The sequence below is a fragment of the Leptinotarsa decemlineata genome, unplaced genomic scaffold, assembly GCF_025532065.1.
Source record: "Leptinotarsa decemlineata unplaced genomic scaffold, Ldec_3_MD MMD2_tig00026299_RagTag_RagTag, whole genome shotgun sequence".
Taxonomy (NCBI): Eukaryota; Metazoa; Arthropoda; class Insecta; order Coleoptera; family Chrysomelidae; genus Leptinotarsa; species Leptinotarsa decemlineata.
The window spans coordinates 671,295-697,776 of record NW_027412676.1 but is presented as its reverse complement, the minus strand read 5'-3'; the positions used below and the strand labels follow the sequence as shown (position 1 = coordinate 697,776).

The following is a 26,482-nucleotide window of genomic DNA, read 5'->3' as shown; positions in this document are numbered from 1 at the left end:
TTCTACATCTGAAAAAAATACGATCAAAATGTTCATTCTTTAAATCATCCAAGTTAACGAAAACGCAAACTGTTTGGACAAAAAAAACAAATATTGAAAATCTTAATGATATTCTTAGTACTTTACTTTATAACTAAATTTCAAATACTTCAGACGCTGTATAAATGATTGATTGGATGAAATATGTTGTCATTACAGTTAGCTTTGAACATGTTCAAATTTTTGAACTATGTGTATGAATAATGATAATGAAATATAAATATTTTTGAAATTATAACTGCTAACATTCATGTGATACTTGAAGGATTTATTACATCTGATATCTACCTGGGAATTCTAGCAGGCCCTCAAAATCAACAGAAATCCTTCGGTTTTATCAACTGCGAAATAATATTAATATGTTAATGTGTCAACACATAGTGCCGCTTACGATTGATCTCTTGAAATAACTTTTCAATTTTAGCGCTCAAGTAATATTGGCAGCAATTAATGGAAAATAATAATTACCAATGACACTGATTATATCATTCAACTAACATCAGAAATAGGTTATGTATCACATATAACTTTATGAGTCAACAAATGTGGTACTGTACTAAAAACTATCATTTTATATCAAGATGCCATGTTTTGGCTGTCATTGCCAAAATCCAAAATTCAAATCATCATCTTCGTTCTATTCATTCCCTAATATGTTTCGTAATTGTTCACCTAAATCGACAATGAAACTTATGTTCGACCTTACTCGACTGCACTATTATTTCTAACCATTGCTTACGAAACTCAAGGTCTAAGATAATTCAAATATATTCCCAACTACATGCCATCGTCAATCAGTAGGTCTCTGACATCGTGTAGGAAGAAGATACTTGAATTAACATGACGTCAATTATATTTTCTTTCGTATTAGCAGTTATAAATATTAATTATGCTTCCGCACAAATACCATCTTTAGGAAAGTGTCCACCTGTAGAAGTCGTTCAACATTTCAACGTTGAAAAGGTTAGTTACGAATATGAGATTCACTTTTGATTTTGATGGACGAATAGGTAATCGTGGTGAGATTCGTTGAGTGTTCATTTTCAGAGTTGATCAGTTCAACATAAGAAAAAATTGTAGACAGTGCTTGGAACTGTATTGTTCATTATTGTTTTATAGAATTGCAGGTTGATGATTCCACTGTTGTTTATTGAAAAAACAACCAAGCTCACCTTCAGAGGAAGAGGGAAACAAAATAATGTAATAGCTAACTTGTTTCCACTTCCCCGTCTCCCCCAGTTACCCCAACTTTTTATTATTGAATGGTAACCCCCTTCTTGTTATCTAAAAGTTTCTAAGAAAAGGTTTTCAATGGTACCCTACAAAGCTACATTCGATGTAGTAAGTTTTGGTTCATTGAATAAAACAATTTATTCAAATTGAGATTTTATTTTCTATTATTAATTGTTATTAATTGTTAATTATTGTTTGAAAACATTCTTATTACCATCGTAGCATCAAAATTAACACTCTCAAACATTTTACGCCTGTACTATTTTTGTTTATTTCTACCTGAAAAAAAAATTGATTCAGTTGATGAGTAAAAGTAACAAAAAAGGGGTGTTTGAAATATTCGTTTTCAGGAGGTATTTTTGTTTTGCTTTTATTCACTTTAAGCGATACATTGTACATTGTACATTGTAACAATGGTGTACAACACAGCTGAACGTGTGGAAATGATTTGTATTTATGGTAGAGAAGATCAATGTTTGTTAAGAACAACTAAAGTATTCAACCCGAGGCACCCGGAGAGATGTAAGTCACGTGTACATTCGTCAACAAGTAGCGAAATTTCAAGAAACTGGTACTGTCATAAAAAAACGAGTGCGTTTCGGGACACCCGATATAAGTGATAACTCAAACTAATCTGAACTAGGTATTTGACATTGAAATTGTTTAACTTGGGAAAAGCTTAGGTTATTACTTGAATTTTATATATCCATGCTTCACGTACATGAGAAGAATTTGAATCATAATTTGAATGAACGTTTGCTTGCACCAATTTCAAAAGGGCAGAGACTTATAATTGTAAATGCAAGAGGAGAAAATGGATTTGTGAAAAATTCAAAATTGGGCGACTATCATATCGAAATGAATCACGACAATAAATAAAAGTAGTTTCAAGAAATATTAATTCCCAATCTTTCAGGAAAAAGCGTTTTGGTTATAGACAATGTCTCATATCACACTGTTTAGTATGAAAAGTGCCCAACCATGTCCTTGAGGAAAAATGAGATAAGATACTGTTCCAGACGACTTTTCACAGATGATGAGCTGAAAATTGATTTCTATTCCATTATTAAAATCCATAGACCACGATTAAAGTTGTATGAAATTAATAGGATTGTGGAAAATCATGGACATACTGTACTCAGATTGCCTTCTGATAATCCAGATTTGAATTCAATATAATTGGTATTGGCATCACTGACACAATATGTGAACTTCAATTTCAAATCTGTTGAGAGTTTATGTTACGAATTCTTCACCTCGTCTCCTCAAGAGTAGTGGAAAAACGTTGCGAACACGCTAAAAGTTTCGAAAAATTTAATGCTTCGAAAGAACCTGCCCAATAGACAAAATTATTTTAAATATTCAAGTGACAACGATAGTATCAGTGAGGATAGTGGTAACTCTACAAGCGATTACGAACTGTCTGGAGTTGAACCTTTATAATATTTTGATCATAACTTCAATTATATTTTTGTTGGGATTCATTCATTTTATTGAAGTTAATGTTTTACAAGAAATTTTCATTTCGAAATTCGCTCCTCAACCCAAATAAATCACATTTTCAAAATAAGTCTTTCTAACTTTCCTCAATGAACCCAAAATTAAATACAATACAGACTGCTGAACAAACTCATTTGAATTCAATTACTTAAATACCGCTTTATCATACTGACCTAATAATTTCCCATCAACCCTCATTGCTAGTTGCGGCGAGGACTGTACTCTCAGGCTACTCCAAAACCCAAATAGCGGGTACTAGTCTAATCAACAAGTTCAAAAACATAAAAATTAGTGATAAAGGTCCTAAAAATATGAACGATAGCTCATTCGATTCAGAATTACCTCTGGAAAAATGTTTTTCAAAGATTTTGGTGCAGGTAAAAAATTGCAATTGTTACTAACAAAATAAGATTGAAAAAATGGTATTGTTTTTCGATGATAACTTGAAAAATAATAATATTTGAGCAATTTTGAAAAAATCTCGTTAATGAGGAGGAAATTTCCGATAATTTCATTATCCATTATTTATAATTTTAATTTGACGTTGAAAATAAGGTTCCGCGCGGTTTTTACGGCACAAGCGCGCTGCCGCTAAAGAGAGTTTATCAAAAGAACCCATACTAAGTACCTATGGGTTCATTCTGATGACACCAACATCATTGTTACTGCGAAAAGTGTTTAAGAAGATGAACGGAATTTATTTCAGTATTGAAAAAAATTTCTCAGTGTCGAAATAATCTCATGATATACAAGTATTTCACGAATACATTTTGTGAAAACTTATGGAAATATAAAAATTTTTGATTTCAATATTGCTGATGTCTCATGAATTCTAAACAACATACACAGCTTTTGGGCATACTAATGAAATCTGTATTGGGTTTTAATGAAGCAATCAACCTCATTTGTGAAAAACTGAATGAAATTTACTTAGCATTCAAAACATTAAATTCTGATTTCAATTATATGACATGACTAATGACTACGAAAGCGTAGTGCATATTTTTACTCTAAAATATAGTGAAAATTGTAAAGAAACATTCTTGGACAACAATATATGACCTCTAAATTGCATTTATGTCTACCAATTATTAATTCACACCTTCACCAACGTCAGTACTTTCACGAGAAATACAGATATTTATGCATATTCTACGTGAGATTATTTGACAAAATTTCATTTGAGACGCCTGAATAGGAAATCGCCTATGTAGGCCACCACAATCGCATGTATCAGAAATTATACATCTAACCACAAATTCAAAATTTCTCTGGAGAGATGTTCTCATGGAAACTCCTTTCCTACACTTACGAAATTTGTTCAGAACTTTGAGGGACGTAATGAATTTCTCAATTCTTTATTATATAAACATATCTTCAGCACATAATAAGATATTGTTTAACAAAACTTCCTTGTCATGAATACTCGTTTGTGTTGGTCTGAGTATCAAGTCATGTTTCTTGAATCTGCTGTTTGATTGGTTTGATATGTTAGATTGGTTTAAGTTATCACTTCTGTTAGGCGTCTCGAGATGCACACGTTTGTTATTTTTATTTCGAAAAATGAACATGCTGCAATTTCTGAAGATGATTTTCACCTCAGGAATAGTATTTTATAAATCTCGTAGAAATCATATACGTTTATATTTTTAAAAGATTGGGAATATAATCGAACATCGCTGATTCGCTTGATGTGTCTCCATGACATTGAACCAGCTCCATGAAATGAATATGATTTGATTTCAGAGACTTTTTATTTACCAGGGATTCTATCATATTTTTATGAATAACCGAATATACTGAGAAACTCATGTATATTAGTTCGAATGTTCAAGTCCATATAACACTTTATAGAAGCTTCGCTTCCATATTGAAATTTCCACAAATCCTCCCCAACAATATTCAATTAGCGCTATATTATTTATATTAATGAGGTAATGTGATTGATTCATTTTATGCTATTTCTTATTTCATCTGTGTCAACAACCCCACAACCAATTCTACTGATTTCATCTAAGAACTGAGTTTTCAATTCCTTTTCAGTATTTGGGAAAATGGTATGAACAGGAGAAATACCCAACGATTTTTGAAATTGGTGGGAAGTGCGTTACAGCAGAATATTCAGCGAACCCTAATGGCACCGTGAAAGTATTCAATAAACAGATTAATATTTTGTAAGTATGCCTCTCATGTAGTCTATTTGTTACTCAAACATCATTTCTGAAAGAAAACAGAGAGAAAAGGGAACTTTTTTCTAAGTTTACATAAACTTCAATGAAAATATTTATTGATATCGTATATTTTTAGACTGAAAATGATATATACAATTCTTGTTTTTTCATCGTGTTTTCAGAAAGCTTCATTTTATAGGATGTGATAAAAATGTTTTAGTCAACTATGGAAGAAAACAGAATTTAGGGTTGAAATATTTTAGTTTCATTATACTATTCAGTTTGATACATCCACTATGGCGAACCTGCAATGCCTCATTACCTTTGAAGAAATAATTTACTCTACAAGGTAGGCCTCCGAAATTTTCATCTCATCTTTTCGCTTCTTCTCTCCATAATTTTTACTCGTAGAATGGCAGTAACGTCAGGTAATAATTATAGTTATCTTTCCAACCATTTCCAGAAATCATGATTTATTTGGCAATCCACCAAAAAAGGAAGCGGATTTTCCAACATCAAATTTATTAACCCATTCGTGAATTTCTGTTTTATTTCTGAATCGTTGACGTGTACTCAAGTTTTATCCACAGCAACAACACAGTTACAACACAGTTCTTCAAACCAAGCAAGAATTGAATTCTTTTATCTAGACATGCTTCTGGTCAAAATTCAGACACATAGGGATCCATTTTGCAGACATGACATTTTTTCCATTTCCAAATTGAATCAACTATAAAATTGGCGAGTACATATGAAATATACAGGGTGTCCCTGGGCTTCCTCTTTTCCTCTCGTGAATGTATAGATGGGGTCAAAATATCACCAGTACTTCATATAACTTTTTTTCCTAAAATCCTTCGTTACCAAGTAACGGGCCCTCGAAGTTACAAAATGAAAAATGTTTTTCTTTGATAACTTTTCAAGTGAATATTCAAAATCATCCAAATTTTGGTAATTGACTAAACAAATGAATTCCTTCGATGAGCCTTCATGCAGGAGTCAGTTGTTTTGCTACAAAGTCAGGAACGGACTACCCCCGATGGTCCACACCCCAAAACTTTGAAATGACAGATATTTTTCAATATTTTTCAACAAATTAAGATTACTTGGACAATTTTATGAATAAAAGTACTCGTGTGGAAAGTCGATCGGAGCAACGAGTCTTGATAAAAATGTAGTTTCACTCGACGACATCAAACCCGCTCGTCCACCATTATTTGAAATGAATAATTATCAAAGCAGAAATAATAATGATAACGTTAATTCAACAACATTTATCCTGAGATGTCTACCATTATTCGAAAATATTAGTTTTTAAGGAAAATGGAAATGATAGGTAAAATGTTCATAACGAATTTTTATAATGCAAACACGTTTAACTAACGAAACTCAAGAGCCTCAAGAGCAAACAGAAATGAAAAATCCGCTACACAAACTGCTCGATATGACCACCTTCTCTCTCTATACATTTTCTTAGTCTGCGAAGACACCCTCTCTGTACTTGAAATAGCATTCCAGGGTCGTTTCGTATGGTTTCACAATGTAATGTTATTCTATTCAACAATGCATCTCTTGTGTGAATAGGTGTAGCGTAAACAAGGCTTTTTAGATGCCCCCACAGAAAGAAATCCAATGGAATTAAATCCGGAGATTGCGATGGACATGAATATGGCCCACCTCTACCAATCCATCTATTGTGGAAAATATGGTTCCGATGGTCACGCACAATCAAACTAAAATGAGGAGGAGCGCCATCATGCATAAACCACATATCTCTTCGGGTTTGCAATGGAACATGTTCCAAAAGTCCATTCAAATCGTTCTGAATGAACTCCAAATAACGTTCTCCATTCAATCGGTCCTGTAGAACGAATGGTCCTATAAGATGGTTTCCTATGATACCAGCCCAAACATTCACGTTGAATTTCCGTTGGTGTTTGGTTTGCAATATCCCATGGGGATTTTCTTCGGCCCATATATGGAGATTATGAGAGTTGATAACTCCATCTCTACTGAAACCTGTTCATCAGTGAATAAAACTCGATTAATAAAAGTCATATCCTCTCTTTGCCTATCCATGAACCAATTGGCATATTCCAGTCGTGCTGGAAAATCTTGAGGTGTCATGGCATGTACCTTCTGGATGTGAAATGGGTGGAGCAGTTGTTCCCTAATTATTCTATGAATAGTGGACTTGGATGTATGGAACTGTTCTGATAGATTTCTGATGCTCATTGAAGGATCATCAGCGATGGCTTCCAAAATATTTTCCTCCAATACAACGGTACGTACAGTCCTAGGAGCGCCCTCACCACCTCGTTTTGGCAAAACTGTACCTACAATAATATCGAAATAAAACAACGTGCTCGAATTATTTATCAATTATTACATACCTGTCTCCCTCAAGCTGCGATCGACACGCTCGAATGTTTCTCTTGACGGTACCGTTCGATTGGGAAAATGCTCGGAATACAGACGACGAGCTTCTGCAGCATTACAAAATGCTCGTCCATAAAATATATGCATATCTGCATATTCATTGAATGTAAACTGTTCGGCTATATCAAAAAATTTCAAAATATCCTATAGAATATTGACAATACAATGATAGTCATATGACAACGCACCACTCAACAAAACAAAATCGCATTCCAGTTTCTCATTTTTTATCAAAACTTTCTAAAAGGTTTTTTTGTCAACATCTGTGAAAGAAATATTATTCCCTGGATATTTTTCACTGGATCATGTGCAGCCGTTTTTGTAGTTCATTCGTTTGCTTTTTATTAGTATAGTAAATATTTTTTCCGATGTGCGCTTTTTCAGCTAAATTTAGATTCGTGTTAAAGAATTTCTCCCATAAAATTATAATTATCAGTGAAACTCCTCAACAGTTTAGCTGTGAAGAAGAATTTGAAACATTCGAATGTTGAGTTTCATGAGATTCAGATAACTGATCAACACGAAACGTGGTTATTCCACACGTATTATGTACATACAAAATATGGAATGAATTCGATATTTCATAGTAGAGTAGCTTGTTAGTTTAAAAACACCACGAATTTACAGAACTTGATATTTCTTTTGAAAAAATATCTGCTATCACAATTGTGACTTAAACTTCCATATAGGTACTGTACTTTTTGTTTACGACTTCATTTTAGCATACTTTGTATTATTCCTGTTTTGAATGTTGTTGAATTAACGTTATTATTTCTGCTTTGATAATTATTCATTTCAAATAATGGTGGACGAGCGGGTTTGATGTCGTCGAGTAGAACTACATTTTTATCGAGACTCGTTGCTCCGATCGACTTTCCACACGAGTACTTTCATTCAGGAAATTGTCCAAGTAACCTTATTTTGTTGAAAAATATTAAAAAATATCTGTCATTTCAAAGTTTTGGGGTGTGGACCATCGGGGGTAGTCCGTTCCTGACTTTGTAGCAAAACAACTGACTCCTGCATGAAAGCTCATCGACGGAATTCATTTGTTTAGTCAATTACCAAAATTTGGATGATTTTGAATATTCACTTGAAAAGTTATCAGAAAAACATTTTTCATTTTGTAACTTCGAGGGCCCGTAACTTGGTTACGAAGACTTTTAGGAAAAAAAGTTATATGAAGTACTGGTAATATTTTGACCCCATTTATACATTCCCGAGAGGAAAAGAGGAAGTCCAGGGACACCCTGTATACACACATCAATTCAATGCAGAGTGCAACAGACTGTTGGTTGACATTGGAAGTCACAGCATTCTGGAAATGACCTCTGACTTCATACCTCCACCTGTCAACTACGAACTGCCTTATGAAGTACTATTCCCGAGTACAGAGGACCGGATCCTCCGGGAAAAGGAAATATTAAGAGCAGATAGTTGTTGGTTGGAAGCTCTTGGCTCCTACCGAGCAACGTCTGAATAGATAGCAAACTGCCAAAAACCACTCTCCTCGAAAGGAAGACTTAACAGATTGTCTCTGGTATGGATTCCTGGCCATACTGGCCTGGAAGGCAATGAAGCTGCTGACTCTCTTGCAGCGGAGGGTGCTGCAAGCGGCTTCATTGGACCAGAACCTGTCATTGGCATCGCTTTGGGTTTTGCCAAACAAACCCTGAACACCTGGATGGCAAGAAGATTTATGGACTTCTGACAGAATCTTTCAGGATTGTCTCACTCCAAGGCATTCATTCACCCTTCGAAACTTGATTCCGAACAGTTTTTGGACTACAGTAGGGTTGAACTACGATGTCTAACAGGCCTTCTCACAGGTCACTGTCATTTGAATTATCATATGCAGAGACTTGAACTGTCGGAAGATAGTATGTGTCGCCTCTGTCTGAAAAATTATGAAACAGCAGAGCATATACTTTGTGCCTGCCTTGCTGGGGACCGAATCAGGTTCTTTGAGTTCAGCAGATCCGTACTCTCACCATCTGACCTGAAAGACCACTCACCATACAAACTAATCGGCTTCGTTAAGAAGCTGGGTTTATTTGACAGAGTGTGAATAGGTGTGAGCCACAATAAATCCTTGTGGGTTGCGGTGGAGGGTCGAATAAACCCACTCACTTTCGACCTACCTACCTACATATGAAATATTCAATGCCTCGAATTTGAGTTTCAACACGATCCGATGCTTGGATGAAATAATGTCGATACTTGTTGATTTCTAGACACTGCAATTCTGAAATTCTCTCGACAAACTTCTAAACAGTTATTTTTTGTTCATTCGCAAAGTAAGTCAAGGCTAACTAGAAAAAAGTCTTGTATTTAGAAGAAAACCTTTGAATAAATTGTTGATATTGTTGATGTTAATGAGAAAACGCATCACTGGTACTGAATATATGCGTTGTCTGCATCTGAAGATATGCGTTATTACCGTGCTTAAAAAATGCAAAAGATAAGTCCACTCTGATCTATATTACATCTCGTAAACTGAAATGTGTTTTTGATGAAATTTCCAGAGGTTTACAGAGTAGGCCATCAAAAGGGTTCCTTAAAGTAGAACAGCCAGGAAAAGACTTCACATGAATCTTCAAGCTTCTGAGCAACAGTGTCTTCTCCCAAATTGTTTGAGTAGGAATAGCGGTCGACTGATACTCCATTGGATAAGGATGTCAGTTTTATCCATCATATAATTTCAACAAATCGTGCATTTCCACTCTGAAAATTATCTTCAAATAATGATCCATCCATATCGATTGTACTGACCACTTGATTTTTTTTATTCTAAAGAGCTCCGATCAGTATTCACAAATGTTTTATTCATTCTTCGGGTTCTTCATTTTCAGTATTTTTTTCTGTGTGCGCCTAGTATATTGAAAGAAAATAGTTTATTCTCAATGTTTCAGAACAGGAAACCCTAGTTCTATTATCGGAAACGCTAGATTAGACTCTGACTCCGGTGAAGCAAAACTTTTGGTCCGATTTCCTTCAGTTCCATGTAAGTAAATTGTTGACGATCCATTTATTTCAATTAGTAAAACTAAATGACAATATTTCTCTCAGTGATTCATATATATATATATATATATATATATATATATATATATATATATATATATATATATATTTTGAGCTTGCTCGCTTACTTTGATTCAAATAATGTGGTGACTTGATCGGTATTTCCAGAAATTTATCACTGTATCAATATTATAAATGTTTGTGTACAGTTATTTATACAGGGTGTTCCTAAACATCGTGCACATACGAAAGGGGGTAATTCTTTGGCTTATTTCATAACTACAAGTTCATATGAACAAAGGTCCGCAAACGCTTCGTTACCGATTCACAGGGTGTTGAAATTACAAGATTTTTCTTGTTATTTATTTGGAGCTCCTGCAGTTTTCGAGATATTGAGCTCAAATTTGGAATCTAGATTGCGTTATAGGGCATACATTAGTGGGTTTTGTCAGATGGTTGTTGATTCTACAAGGTGATATTTTTTCAGGAGTCATGTTCCATTTTCTCCCCCTGAACTTTTTTACTGTGCGCCGCTGGTAGATTCTAAAATACAAAATGAATTTTCCGTTTCATTTGGAAACTTTTTTTGTTTAGAAACTCTTTTCGTTTCTGCGACCGTTGTCGAGAAAAAAATATAAGATTTTTTGTAGAAATAATTTATTTTACAATACAAAAACCTCTGTTCAGTTGTTCTCATACACTTCATGTAAACACTTCCGAGACAAAATAGAAAAATATGCTGGAGTGCTGTCGTGCATAAATCAAATTTCTCAACAAAAGAGGCAAGTGTTCGAGTAATAAAGGCGATTCCTGCAGTTCCTATTGAACTTCTTTGCAGTGCGCCGCTGGTAGATTCTACGATACAAAATAAATGTTTTGTTTTCTTTAGGAGTTTTTTTCGGACCTATTTAAGGTTTTAGTTTGACACTGTACGGTATAAAATTAATTGTTTTAATTACTCGTTACAATCTCAAACAATGTCAATTTTTACCAATTCTGAAATGGCTGAGATGCATTTTATCTATGGTCTTGCGAATGGAAATGCACGAGAAGCCAGACGTTTGTACATGGAGCGCTATCCCAATAGAGTAATACCTGATCAAAGAACATTCTCGAATATCCATAGGCGTCTTGTAGAAACTGGATGTGTTAATGAAAAGGTATGTGACGGAGGTAGACCACGTACTGTTAGAACTCCATAGATCGAAGAAGCTGTTCTAAATGAAATAGAAGAACATCCCAGTACTAGCACCAGATTAATCGGTAAACATTTAAATATTACTCATCAGGTTATTTGGAGAATATTGCGCGAGTCTCTACTATACCCTTACTATATTCAAAGAGTGCAGACGCTTCTTCCACAAGATTTCCCTTTAAGGATCAATTTCTGCCAGTGGTACCTTAATAGACTAGCAGATGACCCCGATTTTGACTGTAAAATCCTTTTTACTGACGAAGCCAATTTTTCATGGAATTCCATTATTAATTTTCATAACAACCACATATGGGCACAAGAAAATCCACATGGAATTGTAGAAGCACATTTTCAAGAGCAGTTTTCATTAAATGTATGGGCTGGTATACTACGGGATCATTTGATTGGTCCTTTCCTTTTGCCTGGTCGACTTAATGGTCGCTTCTACAGACATTTTTTGCAACACGAATTGCCTTTGTTACTCGAAAACGTGCCTTTTTTGTTGAGAAATCAAATTTGGTTTATGCACGATGGCGCCCCAGCACATTTTTCTAATTTGGCTAGGATATATTTAAACGGAGTGTATGAGAATAAGTGGATAGGACGGGGTGGACCTCAATTATGGCCCCCTAGGTCGCCTGATTTAAATAGTCTAGATTTTTTCCTATGTGGATATCTCAAATCTCTAGTGTATACAAGACCAGTGAATAACGTGGATGACTTACGAAATCGGATAATAAATGCATTTGAAACTGTAAGAAATACTCCGGGAGTCTTCGCAAGAGTACGGGAATCAATGAGAAGAAGAGCGGACGCATGTATGAGGGTAGGAGGGGGTCACTTTCAACATTTGTTATAATGCAGTTTAATTGTTATTATTTAGGTTTTTGTATTGTAAAAAAATCATTTCTACAAAAAATCTTATATTTTTTTCTCGATAACGGTCGCAGAAACAAAAAGAGTTTCTAAACAAAAAAAGTTTCCAAATAAAACGGAAAATTCATTTTGTATTTTAGAATCTACCAGCGGCGCATAGTAAAAAAGTTCAGGGGGAGAAAATGGAACATGACTCCTGAAAAAATATCACCTTGTAGAATCAACAACCATCTGACAAAACCCACTAATGAATGCCCTATAAGGCAATCTAGATTCCAAATTTGAGCTCAATATCTCAAAAACTGCAGGAGCTCCAAAGAAATAACAAGAAAAATCTTGTAATTTCAACACCCTGTAAATCGGTAACGAAGCGTTTGCGGACCTATGATTATATGAACTTTCAGTTATGAAATAAGCCAAAGAACTACCCCCTTTCGTATGTGCACGATGTTTAGGAACACCCTGTATGTTACAGATTATTCTCTAAACAACTCACATAGTAGGTTGTAGACATACAATAATTTTTTTCAGAATTAGGCTAGAGACTTTCTTTTCTAGGAATATACAGGATTGTTTCCCCATAAAACTCATCAATCTCCGAATTTGAAATTTAAAAACTACTGAGAACCAAATACTCCCAGATTTATTCCTGGTAGGAATAATAATAAAATTCATCAATTATTGAAATTTGTTCATGAATGATGATATGAGAAAAAAGCACAGCAATGATATGCTGAATTCGATATCTATGAAAATTTCCTCAAATATTATGGCATGGAGGAACAAACCCCTCATGAACAGGTCAGCAAACGTTTTCCCCCAAGTGATGAATCACCAAAACCAGAGGCGAAAAAGCCCTACACGGTTGAATCTAAGGCATCGCCAGGTATAGCTGACATGCAAAAACCCTCATATAGGAAGGTTGTCGCGGGTATCAAGGAAGGAATCTTACAACTTGACTATCCGACTACCTCATTAACGATGAAACAGCAGAGCATATACTTTGTGCCTGCCCCGCTGGGGACCGAATCAGGTTTTTAGAGTTCGGTAGAACCGTACTCTGACCATCTGACCTGAAAGACCACTCGCTATATAAACTAATCGGCTTCGTTTATTTGGTCGAGTGTGAGTAGGTGTGAGCCACAATAAACCCTCGCGGGTTACGGTGGAGGGTCAAATAGACCCACTCACTTTGGACCTAACCTAACCTAATATTATGACAAACTGAAAAACTGATGGATCTGAAGTTATCAACCACAACACTGTTGCATTGTGCCCATTTTATCAGTGAGGTGATATTCTCAACAAGTTATTTAATACATTTCCAGTGACTATAACCATTGGGGCAGTAATTATCATCAGTAGGAACTATTTTTCTTATACATTTTTGCAGTTCAACATATCAATAAATTCAATAAGAACTTGAAACATCTGGCATGAAATGAATCTACTACGTTCATAATTTGTCGATAGCACAAAATGAGGGCCCAAGTCATAAAACGGTCGTAAAACTCGTAAAATCATAGGCGGAGGTTCCTGAGTTGTTTATATATAAAGCTTCAGTTTATATTCGAAACTTGCCTTGAAAGGGTGAAGTTGTTACGAACGAAAATAATTTTTGGTTTAGTACATTTTTTAATCGCATTTAATTTACGGCTCCTTTGTGTTTCGGCGTCTACGGCAGTAATTAACGTCTTTAATATTTATTTTGCGAATTTTGTGCAGTGCGTGAGTAACTTTTTTTCATATTCCTACAAACATATACGTACCTTTCGTTCCTGCTTGTTTTGTTTGATTGCTTGCGATGGCTTCGTCATCATCATCAACATCATCAAGTTTTACACCGGTACTGTTGCGTACAGTCAGTAAGTCTGTCTATTCACCAAGAGAGAAGACTATTGTTTTGAACGTTCACGATGCTCTGGTTTCTCAGAATCCCACAAACACTGTTCAGAACATAATTAAGAGTTGTGCCAACATGACGGGCGTAGGGGAGTCAACAATATATAGGTTCCTATCAGAAAGAAAAAAAAAGGTATAGCTAACCCAAATACAAACGAATACTTAAAGAGGGGGAGAAAACCTATTGAAATTGATGAATTTGCCAAAAATGGTATTCGAAGGAAAATTCACGAATTTTTTTACAAAAAAGAAATACCCAACTTAAACAAAATTTTACAAGAAGTTAGAGACGACCCGGATTTGCCTCATGTCGGACGAACCAAATTGTGGCAAGTTTTAAAAGAATTAAATTTCCGGTGGGAGAAATCAGACCGAAAATCACTTTTGATTGACCGGGAAGAGATAATATGTTGGAGAAGAAAGTATCTAAGATCTATACGAAAATTTCGGGCTGAAGGAAGGCCAATTTACTATCAGGACGAAACGTGGGTAAACGCAGGTCATACTCTCACAAAAATTTGGACAGATAAAAATATATCAAGCTCCAGGCAAGCCTTTATGGAAGGTTGGTCTACTGGTATTTCCCCACCCTCTGGTAAAGGCAGTAGATTAATAGTTCCTCACATTGGCAGTGAAAAAGATTTGCATGGTTTGTTGGAATTTGAATCCAAAAGCACAAAAGACTATCACGAGGAGATGACAGCTGATGTTTTCGAAGAGTATTTTGAGCAGATGATTGAACATATACCACCAAACTCAATTATAGTATTAGATAATGCACCTTATCATTCACGACTAGTTGAAAGACTTCCAACGACTGCGTGGAAAAAACAGGATATCATTGACTGGCTGCGGAATAAGTCCCTGCCTTACGAAGATGGAATGGTTAAAGCAGAACTTTTAAAAATTGCCCGGCAACACAAATCTAAGTTCAAGAAATACGTAGTTGACAAAATGGCGGAAAGACGAAACATCACAGTCCTTAGACTTCCACCCTACCACTGCGAATTAAATCCAATTGAACTCATTTGGGCACAAATGAAAAGCTATGTGGCTAGAAAAAATACGTCATATAAAATACAAGCTGTACGTGAATTGTTATATGAGTCTTCACAACATATTACATAACAAAATTGGCGAGATGCAGTAAGACATGCAATAGAAGAAGAACAAAAAATGTGGGATCTTGACAATAAAATTGATGCGACTGTAGAGACACAACCGCTAATTATTAACCTGCAAGACGACTTGGATTCCAAAGATGATCCTGTTTATTTTGAATTTGAATAGTTTTGTAAGTAATCGTAGTTTATATCATTTAAAAATAAGTATTAATTAAATAAATGTATCTTTTACAAATTGCAAGTAACTTATTATTTTTGAATGAAATAAAGAATTTTTTTTAAAATAAAAATACAGTTTACAGTACCTACAGTTTAAGAATATTAATATATTTATTTATTTAAAGTAACTAATGTTTTAATCATATACTCTACGACACTGGTCACTCATTTCCACTCAAAATACCTACATAATCGGATTAAAAGTTTCATAGCTGTAGTGTATTTCTTCAGATACAAGGTGGGTTAGTCGAAAACATCTTAAACTGCCAGTTTTAGTTTGGTTTTTGTTATTATATCATATTAGCTGTCCTCTCTGTATTTCAGTTCTCTAATGAGGGTCAAACTTGCAGTGAGCTATCAACAAATTATGAACGGACTATAAAAACACTTGTTTCTCACGAGAACGAAAACGTTTGTCTCTCAACGCGCGTCGTTTGGAGATTATTGAGACCTAATAATTTCTAGATGCATCCGAATAAATAAAGCAACTGGGTATAGGACAATTTTTCAGGTGGAATGAAGGGACATAAATTAGCACTTTCTTTAGCCGTATCAGTACTTGACATTTTAAAAATTTTGAATGGAATAAATTCATTATTTTGGTTACGTTACATATTTTAAAAAACTTATTTCATCTTGGGGTATTTATAATAAGAGAGTAAGCAAAAACCATAAAAATGTTGTTTTTAGATGGTATCCTTTGAAAAACTGTAAGTAATTTCCGTGGCAACGTTAGTTTAAAACGCCTTGTCAACTTTTTTTGTATGTTACACATTAGTTGTCAGTATTTGGATTTAAGTTGAAAGTTCTTTAACTTCAAGTCTGACAAATGGTTAAATTAACGGAAATGCATAAAATAACAGTTTTACAAATGATTGGTTACGGAGATAAAACCCAAACACAACAGGAAGTAGTCCGCCTATTTCATGAGAAATTTCCTAATTTACCGCCCATATCTCAAGGAACAATAAGCAAAATAGAGCTTGGTCTTGTGATGCAGATAAAAAAAGCAGCTGCCAATTCAATGAGTGATGAACTCAAATTAGATGTGATGATTGAGTTTGGTGAAAACCCACGTGCATCGAGTAGACAGGCATCCACTACATTGAATATCAGCCATACATCGATAGTAAATATATTAAAAGGAAATAAAATGCATCCCTATAAAATAATACCTATTCAGGAGCTCATGGAAGACGATTTTGATAGAAAAACTTATTTTTGTGAGCAAATGATGGACATGTTGGATAACAATATCATTCAGTTAGATGTTTTCTGATGAGTGTACTTTGTCTCTTAACGGTCATGCTAATCGGCAAAATTTCCGCTACTGGTCAACGGAAAATCCTCACTGGATGAGGGAAGAACACACGCAATACCCTCAATGGGTTAATGTTTGGGCAGGGATTGTAGGAAACCATATCATTGGTTCCTTTCTAATTGAGGGCAACTTGATTGGCGATAATTATTTGGTACTACTTCAAAATGATGTCATTTTGAGTTTAGCAAATTTATATCCTGATCCAGGAAACCTCAAGTTCCAGTGAATACGTTATAGTTTCAGCAGGATGGAGTACCACCACATTACCAAGTTGATGTCAGGCAATACCAATACAACATTCCACAATCGGTGGATAGGGAGGCGATGATCGATTGAACGGCCAGCACGATCACCTGATCTTTCATCAGATTTTTTTATGGGGATATGTGAAGAGCAATGTGTACAGAACTGAACCTTCAGATTTGAATGAGTTAAAAGAACGAATAACGCTTGCGATTAAGTCGGTCACGTCTGATATGTTAAATAATGTTAGAATACAGTTTCATTTGAGATAAGGATGTTGCCAAGACGTTCGCGGTGAACATATTGAACATCTACTTCGTTAACATCCATAGTTCTTTTTCATTTTCCACATTTCAATACGTTTTGCATTACATTTTAGTTTTTGATTGTATTTTATCGCATTTCGGTAACCACATGATTTCAATCAATTTCATCTCAATTGTTGCAATAAACTTGAAAGCTATAACTTTTTTGAATAGAGAATGAAGAGACCTTTCAAACGATATATCACAAACCTATAATTTCCATTTTGGTATGACCCCAAATATTTGGGGTCATACCTGTCATTCGAAGGTGATTGAAGAAAGGGGTGACATTTATACGTTGAAGAATGTCAAATTATAATTTACATTTGACGTGTTTCGGTATTTTTCTCAAATATGTACAGTAACCGAAATAATGAATTTATTCCATTTGGCTTTTACGCACTGTATGTACCCACTACAGGCGTTAAGATGTAACTCACCACTCCAACACTGTAGAGATATACCTGAATGAAATCCGCTAACCGATTTCAGTTGAATCTGATTGGCCACCGTACGGAGGCTTGTTTATTCTACGCAATAGATGCAAATGTTAGTGGTGACCATGCACTCATTACGCATCTATTATTGTTTGGGTTACTTTGTTTGTTGGGTAGACAGAGTTAAGACCCTTTACGAAATCGCAACACGCGTTTTGCTATACAACAGCTTTCTCAAGCGTTTTCATACTGATGATGCTGACTTGTTTAGCGAAACGCGTGTCGAGAGACAGCATTTTTGTTCTGGTGAGAAAAATGTGTTTCCAATAGATATCACAATATCTGAGTCATGGTATTAATTCTAACCGCAACTCGTTTTCTCATGTAGACTAGTAGACCATGTAACCTGTTTCCAATAGTGTTAGTGTTCATCATTGTTCATTTGATTGAAAATATGATTCATTAATAGGAAACATATTAGTTGAATTATAATATTACCAATATGTCTATGATGAAAATTAGGCAAATTGATGTCAAAAGTCAAGTAATGCCACACACTAAATTTCTTTAGAAAAATTTTAATACAATTTTGTTTTTTTTTTGTAGTTCAATTAGATGCTCCATATTGGGTATTGGATACAGACTACCGAAAATACTCCGTAGTATGGTCATGTTTTGAATTGGGACCATTTTCTGCTCGTAAGTAAATATTAAATTACACGAAAAAAATGTATCTTCTGTAATACCAATAATAAATACTGGATTTGCAGTACGCAGAAATGAATGAAAGAAAGAGTTAATTGAAAAAATAAGACCGAACTGATTTCAACCCAGTCCTCATGTTCACTAGATAGTCGCATTTACCGACAACGCTATCGGAGTCACCATTACATAATTTCAATAATAATAATAATTTTTATTCTCCAGAAGGACAATATAAGTATTGTTAAGAAGTAGTCGTATATCTAAAAACAAAATTAAAATATCTAAAATTATAATTAAGATTAAGGGAAGCAGTAAACATAATAAGGCGACATTCATACATATATAAGCAAAAATACACATATACACATATATGTATAACTGACGGATCATAAACGATTTACAAATACCTATTAGGGTCTCTGCTAACTTTAGCATTTTTCAGTTAGAAACTGTTGAAGATATTTTTTAAAATACGTTAAGGTTTGACTCTTTCTTACATAGTCTGGTAATTTATTGAATAATTAAGGACCTAGTGAGTTAGGAGATTCTTTGGATATTTGAACCGTAGAAAAGAGTATATTCAGTTAATTTTCTATTCTTGTGTCATGTTTATGAATGCAAGATCCAGTTGAAAAACTGATATAGTTACTGAATACATGAGCACAAACTTCATAGACAACTTTGGAGAGCGTGTAAGGTAAACATTACTCTGAGTATTCTCTTTCGTGCAGCAAATACATCATTTGCTCTAGAAGACCTTCCCCAAAGGCATGGTAGAGCATCATCAACTGATCATTAGACAGAACTGATCTCAAATTACATGATTGAGAGAAAACAAAATTCAATTTATTGATTGAGATTTCACAATGTTCTCCCCAGGAAATATGTTCGTGTATATATAAACCAAAAAATCGGACGATCTTATGTACTGCCTCTAAGTCACCGAACTCAACGACACTAACTTCTTTTTGTCTATTATGAAATCGTACACATTTTGTTTTATTTGTATTCAGCCTATACCCATCGACGTGTCGCGGCCCCAAGGGTGGTCATTACCATCTATGACACTTTTACGGTATTAACGATACCGGTGTTGTCCTATGCTGCGATGCAATATAGAAACCGTTGTGGGACATGGAGATTAATGAGTGCCAAATTCATTGGAAATACAAGCTAATAAGCCTGATGTAGTTTTTCTCAACCATTACAGCAAGACGATATACATGGTGGAATTGTTCAGCTACAAATGAGACGAATATTGTCCAAACAGAAGAGAAAACAGGAATAAAATATCGAAAAAAAAATTATGAAAATTTTTCCGAATTCCGCAGACTTTATCCAGATCACACTGTTGAGGTGGTTGTTCTGATTATTGGAGTATTTGGAGACCTATCGAATTTCAGAATCATTTCGGACAAGTGTAGAAGGCTGCCATGCACTGGTAAAAATTTTTCCACCGGTACCGGTGGCAATTTAATTACCGCCCATATTAGCGAGAAATTACTTTCGTGTGTGATCCCACATTCCATGCGGGATATTATTTTGTAATTCTACCCCAAAGACAAGTGTGGAATTTTTCAGTGTAATTTTTCATTTTGAGTGTACTTTTGTGTTGAAATAAAACTTTATAGGGTAAATTTGCGATATAAATTTATATCGAGATATTACACTCTTGACAAAATTTTACAGTAGAATTTTACACTCTTATATAATTTCACAGTGGAATTCTATACTCCGATAAAATTTTACGGTGTAATTTTTCATTTACGGGTTTATATTACCTTGGGATATTCCGTTGAAAGAAGGTCCGTATTCAGAGTAGTTTCGAAGATAATGATACCTCAATCGGATGTTGACTCTTGACTCTTAAGTGGCCATTTTTCCTCATACTTTAGATAATTGAATGCACAAGACATATTACACATTGATATATTAAAAAAAATATGTATATACAAAATTAGTTCATATACATTCTTGGAATGAAATTCAACAAAAATTTTTTTTTTTATTTTCAAAAAAGTCAAATAATAGTACAAAATAAAAAAACGATTCTTCAAATTAAAACATTTTCTTTCTTGCTCATGGTGGTATTATTCGGAAATAGAAATGAAAGTAATATTTCTTTTTCTTTTTTCCTCAATTGCTGTTATTATCCTAAAGAGAAATTGAATATCATCAAATAAATAGGTTTAGTAATCTAAAAACACAGTAAGTTGACGAACACACATTCCTAGAGAAAAACTACTACTGGTTTGACTTCAATATTAATATTTCTCAAAAATTTTTGATACATATTCAACCGTTCAAATAAAAAATTAGATTTTTCCAAATGTTTTCCAACATTTTCTGAAATATAGCAAATATAGCTATAATGATATGGTATGAAGTGGTGATGAAATGTTTTGTTCACCTCTTCAACAGAAACAAAAAGGTCCTAAAGTGTTTCTCGATTCCTTCAATTTTGAGTTCCAACTTGCCTCCCATCGCAAAAATGTTTTCAAGTTCAATAATATGAATCACAAATCCTCAAATTCATTCAAAATTATGAGAAATACTAATAAAACGTTCATATATTTTTTAGGTGAATAAAATTACGATTTAACATTGTCCGATATTTGCAATCACCAATACGAAACTTTATTCCTCATCGAAATTAATTTTTAAAATGGATCGTGCATACGGCGTCACTGATGAGTCACGCCACTGCTATCGAGTATATCTCTTTTTCTCAATACCATTCAGTAATTATCACAAACATTTTCAAATATATGTTCTGTAATTATTTGAAAATCAGTTAAAATGTGTTGTTCTATTCCATATAGTATGAAATAATTCGCGATGTGAGGTTAGGATATACTTGTAATAAAAAAAACACTCTATAATGCACAACGAGAAAACTCAATGAATTCATCTGTTTATTGGACTAGTTACTGAAATTTTAGAAGAAATGTACTCACCTTCTTTATTTATTTTCACCAACAACAAAAATATTCTAATGCACACGTCAGACAAACCGATGCGCTTTTGTAGACAAGAATGAACAATACAATAATCGCTCACAAATACAAGCGTAATTTTAAATTCGATAAAGAGATGGCGAAAATTTACATTTCACTAAGGGGGAATACCCATCGTCCAGTTAGTAATTCTCTTCACATGAAATAACACGTTATGATTTCACACATATATATTAGATGAATATTTAATTCTCAATGAAAAGTACATTGCCTACTGAAATTACGCTCGGGGATGTGAATTATTCAATAGAGAGAGTATATTTTCAATAAAACTGAAGTAATTTTCTTCGTTAGAAATGAAAATTCCGAGGCAGATTTCAATCATTTTTCCCGGTGTGGCCCTAAGATTACATAACTCATGGAGTGGGAAGTGGTCATTGGTTGAAGAATGCTTGCGCCCCCTCCTGAATGTGTCTTGGCTCCCGACCAGCTCACCTATTGGTAATGATAATAATCATAATAATAATGATAATATGCATGGTCCACGATGATGAGAGGGCCGCAATTGAAGCATTTCTCTTCAAGGCAGCTGCGGTAAGCTTATGAACTCGGTTTAGTTTTTGACACTGAACAAGGTGATCACAACTCTGTCGCCGAGTTAAAATCCGTCTGGCAGAAAGCCTACATAAATTCTGCAGAGATCACTTGACTACTGCGGCAACACTAGGATAAACCAAGGTATGGGGTCTTAGAGCGTCCGACAGTCACTTTCCTCAGATCGGGTGTGCTGGAGTCGGGAACTGAGAGGTTCATCATTGGCCGTCAGAATAATTTTTTCAACACCTCAGTTTATCACAGTCGGTATAAAGATGGCTGACACAAGATGCAGAGCCGCCTGCAACGAGGTGTCTGAGACCCTAACGCACCTGCTATCATCATGTTCAACGTATGGGGTCTCAGCCTATATCCATCAACATTACGCGGCCCTAGAGGTGTTTTATTGCCGCCTACGACATTTTAACGATATAACAAGAGACCGGTGTTGCCATACGCTCCAGGAAATATCTGATCCGTTGTAGGCAATGTGGAATGAGAAATGCCGATTTCAATGAACACAAGCTAATGAAGATGATTCAAGCTTATCGCTCACTTGTCCGGCACAGCACAGCACGGCGCTGTCCGTCGCCTGATGGCGACGGGTAGTAGCATCGCCCACTTGTCCAGCGACAACCAGCATACTGAAGGTGCTGTTTGTTAGATTTCAAGGGAAATAGTCACAAAAAGCTATGTTGTCGGTCCATCCCATTTATCAAAAGGGGGTAAACCTGGGAGAGTTTCATCCTCTTTTCAACGATCTGAAAGAAGACTAGGAGAAAATTTTTCCAGTATTTCCGATCGGAGAGCTGGAAGCCTTTCCGGCGGCGGACGGTCTTGGCTGTGCCGTGCCGGGCTTAGTAGGCGCTGGTCCATTCATTTTCATTGTTCCAATCCTATCCGTATTTTGACGGGACGTGCCGTGCTGTGCTGTGCCGGACAAGTGGGCGATAAGCTTTAATCATTATCAACCAATAGAAGCAAAACGATATTTGTCTTGAAGTTTTCAACTCCTGGCGAGACGAATGTTGACCGAAAAGAGAAGAAAAAAACGGGGACAATATCGAAATGTTCTCTTTGAAGTCCACAAACTGTATCCACAAAACTCTGTCAAGGATAGATTGCGGTGATTCTCTTGCGCATATATTGTGAACGACGAGTGACTCAAGAATACCAACCTTATTGATTTCTCTAAATCTGATTATCGATTAGCAGTCTCGGAATATGGTCTTGTATCCTGATGCCGTGTTCTACAATTAGGTATTGACATATTGAGAAACTTCTTGATACATTTGATTCTTGCTAGAAATCTTAAGCATGATGCAAATAATCTCATCTTTGGTATACTGAAATTATCAAAAAAAAAAAAACGTTAAATTATGGTCCACTCATAAAAAGGCATGCCGGATGTTGTCAAATACAGATGAAACATCGAATTGATGAACTGCGGGCTTGAAAAGTTGTGGTTCATTTGTTGTGAATCCAAATAACATTTGACCGAATAATGGATATTAGTATGAGAATTCGAAGATTTTTTCCCACTATCCTGAAAAATCTATACAGAGTTCCAAATAATACTTTTTTCGAAGTTTGATTACCATGTTTTTTACTTGGTGAAGGTTAGATAAGATTAGGTTAATATGAAGATAGCTTAACGTGGTTCGAGAGTGCACGTAATCTATAGGAATCAATAACAAAATTTCAGATAATGATATGTTGTGTATAACGAAAATAATAAAACGCAAAATATTATACACTGATCTCCACAAAATAATGAATACTTTTTCAATACTTCAACTGTGACAAACTCTTCACTTTTCCCTAGAATATTTATGTATATAGGATATTCACGTTATAAAAAGAGAATGACGTCACAAGATGACAAGTTACGGGACAAGTTACGGGATTGCCAACATGTGTACTATTTCGAACTTTTTTATATTGTTGATTTGTTTCATTGCTATCAACCTTAATTACTATTAACTAACTTAGTTGAAATACAAATTTGTTGAGACTGTTTCGACAATGCTTTAAGCATATTGATTATACGCAAGTCTCATGGATAGAAATGATTAGTTCTGAAAAAAAAAAGAAAGACTGACAGTTTTCGAGTTTCTTTCGAATCGGCAATATCTGAAATTTCACTATCGGTTGAGCAACTTACAAAATAAAATTTTATCAGTTTCGTTGCTATTGAATGCATTTCATTGGGCATTTTAACGTTGTTATGTTGGATATACAAAATTACCAATTACCATTCTCTTCTTAACGTGAATATCTTATAACTTACTTGTGATATATTTACAGGAGTCGTGTGGATCCTCACTCGTGATCGACAACCTTCTAGAGATATAATGGAAAAAGCATATGGTGTTCTGAAAAGACAAAATGTTTCGAAAGCTTTTCTCATGAAGAATGATCAGAAAGATTGTCCAGCAGAATGATCCATATTAGAATTGTTAAAAGTCATATTCGAATAAAAACGAAATATTTATCAAACCCTGTGAATATATCTGACTATCCTTCCAGAATTCCTTCTCCAACAAATTTTCCATGCACCCTCTGAAAGCAGTGGAAAATATTTCGTAATTCTAATACTATGCAGGTAAATTCTTCCAGCCCTAGGCAGTTAGGTACACTGATTGGTGATCAGGTAATTGTGTAACAAAGAAAATTTTTTCTGCTTATTTTTCAGTTTCGTGAACTTTTCCCCATTAAATTTGAAGCGCATGTAACTACATCCTATACATGTATTCCTAATAGTAATTAGAAATGGAATACAGAATAAAATTGAGCCTTCAGTGTCATAATTGAAAGAAGAAGAGACTGTCATTTAGATATGAATCTCGATTTTTTGCACCAAAATGAAGAATTCGTAAATTTAAGAATTTTGTATTGGAACAACATATTTAGGCATAGAAAAACTTTATGAATGATTTCCAGAATATAACACCGAAAGGAGTGTACTGGCTGAAAATGTATTTATAAAAAGGGCATATAAAACGAACTCAAGTAATCAGAAGAAAATATCAGCGGGAGTGCATCGAATGTAATATATGAAACAGCAAGCCAATTAATGTGGCTTTGTTAAAATATATTAGGTATCAAGAGACAAGAAGATCATTCAGATACTCCTGACCAGATCAGATGAACAGATTCGAAGTCGTATTCCTGCGTACCTGTGATGATATAATGAAGATATTCCATTTGATTAGTAAATATTGAGTTTCTCGGATGTTTGAGGTGTGAGCCTCCCACCTCAATGACCTCAGCAACCTTCTCATATGAGGGAATTTGTTAATCACCTGTGAATGACGATACATCAGATTCAACCATGCAGGTTCTTTTACCTCTGGTTTGGGTGAATCATCGCTGAAGCGCAAGCGTATGATACCTCACCCGGCAGGGGTATTCTATTTCGTCCACTGCATAATTAGGTTTCTGTGACTACAGCTGTATGTTCATTTCCAGTTGCGAAAATGTGGTGATATTCCCTGAATTGGGACACCGAATGCCCGTTCTCGCCACATTTGTGGCAACTGCAATACTTGTTAACACAAGCACTTGCCATACGATTCATTCTGCCACATACGAAACATTGCCTGGCTTTTGTCGAGAAGAAGTTATGCTGCTTTCCATCTGACGACTCATGTTTGTGCCCTACTTCGAATTGATTCTGATCAGCAGACAATTTTTCAGATTGTTTTCTGAAATAACATTGTAATTGTTTACCGGTTTCGTTTTCACAATTGCCTTCGACATTTCTCTGGCACGATACCCAAAAAGCGCACCTTCCTTGGATGAAACCAATTTCAGAAATACCCGCGTCGTATATGTTCAATATTTGTTTATCATTCATACCTATAAAGTAAATATCTGTCATGAATATATCCAAATATCACTTAATACATAACATTACAAATCACCTACACTTAACGTACACGTGAAATCTGAACTGTTTATGGTTACCTCCCAATATGATACACTTTCTTGAGGGCCCCCTTTTGTGTATGAAATTTCATTCTTTCAGAAATCGGGTACAATAACGTTAACTCGACATCGTCATTCTATTTGAATGAGATTTATTAGAACGCATCTGTAACAGTCACTGTTCGTTACGTGGATACATAAGTGGATATGGTTTTACTTGGCCCAACCTCAATATTACATTGACGAATATATTGAAGGATGAAAATGA

General features: G+C 34.9%; 2 protein-coding genes across 5 annotated transcripts in view; one reads left to right on the top strand and one right to left on the bottom strand.

The window, feature by feature from the left end:
* The window catches only part of LOC111512334 (uncharacterized), a 236,630-nt gene that overhangs the window by 6,307 nt on the left and 203,841 nt on the right, over positions 1-26,482 (bottom strand). The gene's annotated exons all lie outside the window — the stretch shown is intronic.
* On the top strand, positions 820-24,783 carry LOC111508471 (apolipoprotein D). Its single transcript, XM_023163975.2, has 5 exons — positions 820-1,002; positions 4,816-4,946; positions 10,295-10,386; positions 18,635-18,727; positions 24,592-24,783. The coding sequence occupies exons 1-5, from the start codon at positions 880-882 to the stop codon at positions 24,726-24,728; spliced, it is 576 nt and encodes a 191-aa protein (XP_023019743.2). The 5' UTR covers positions 820-879; the 3' UTR covers positions 24,729-24,783.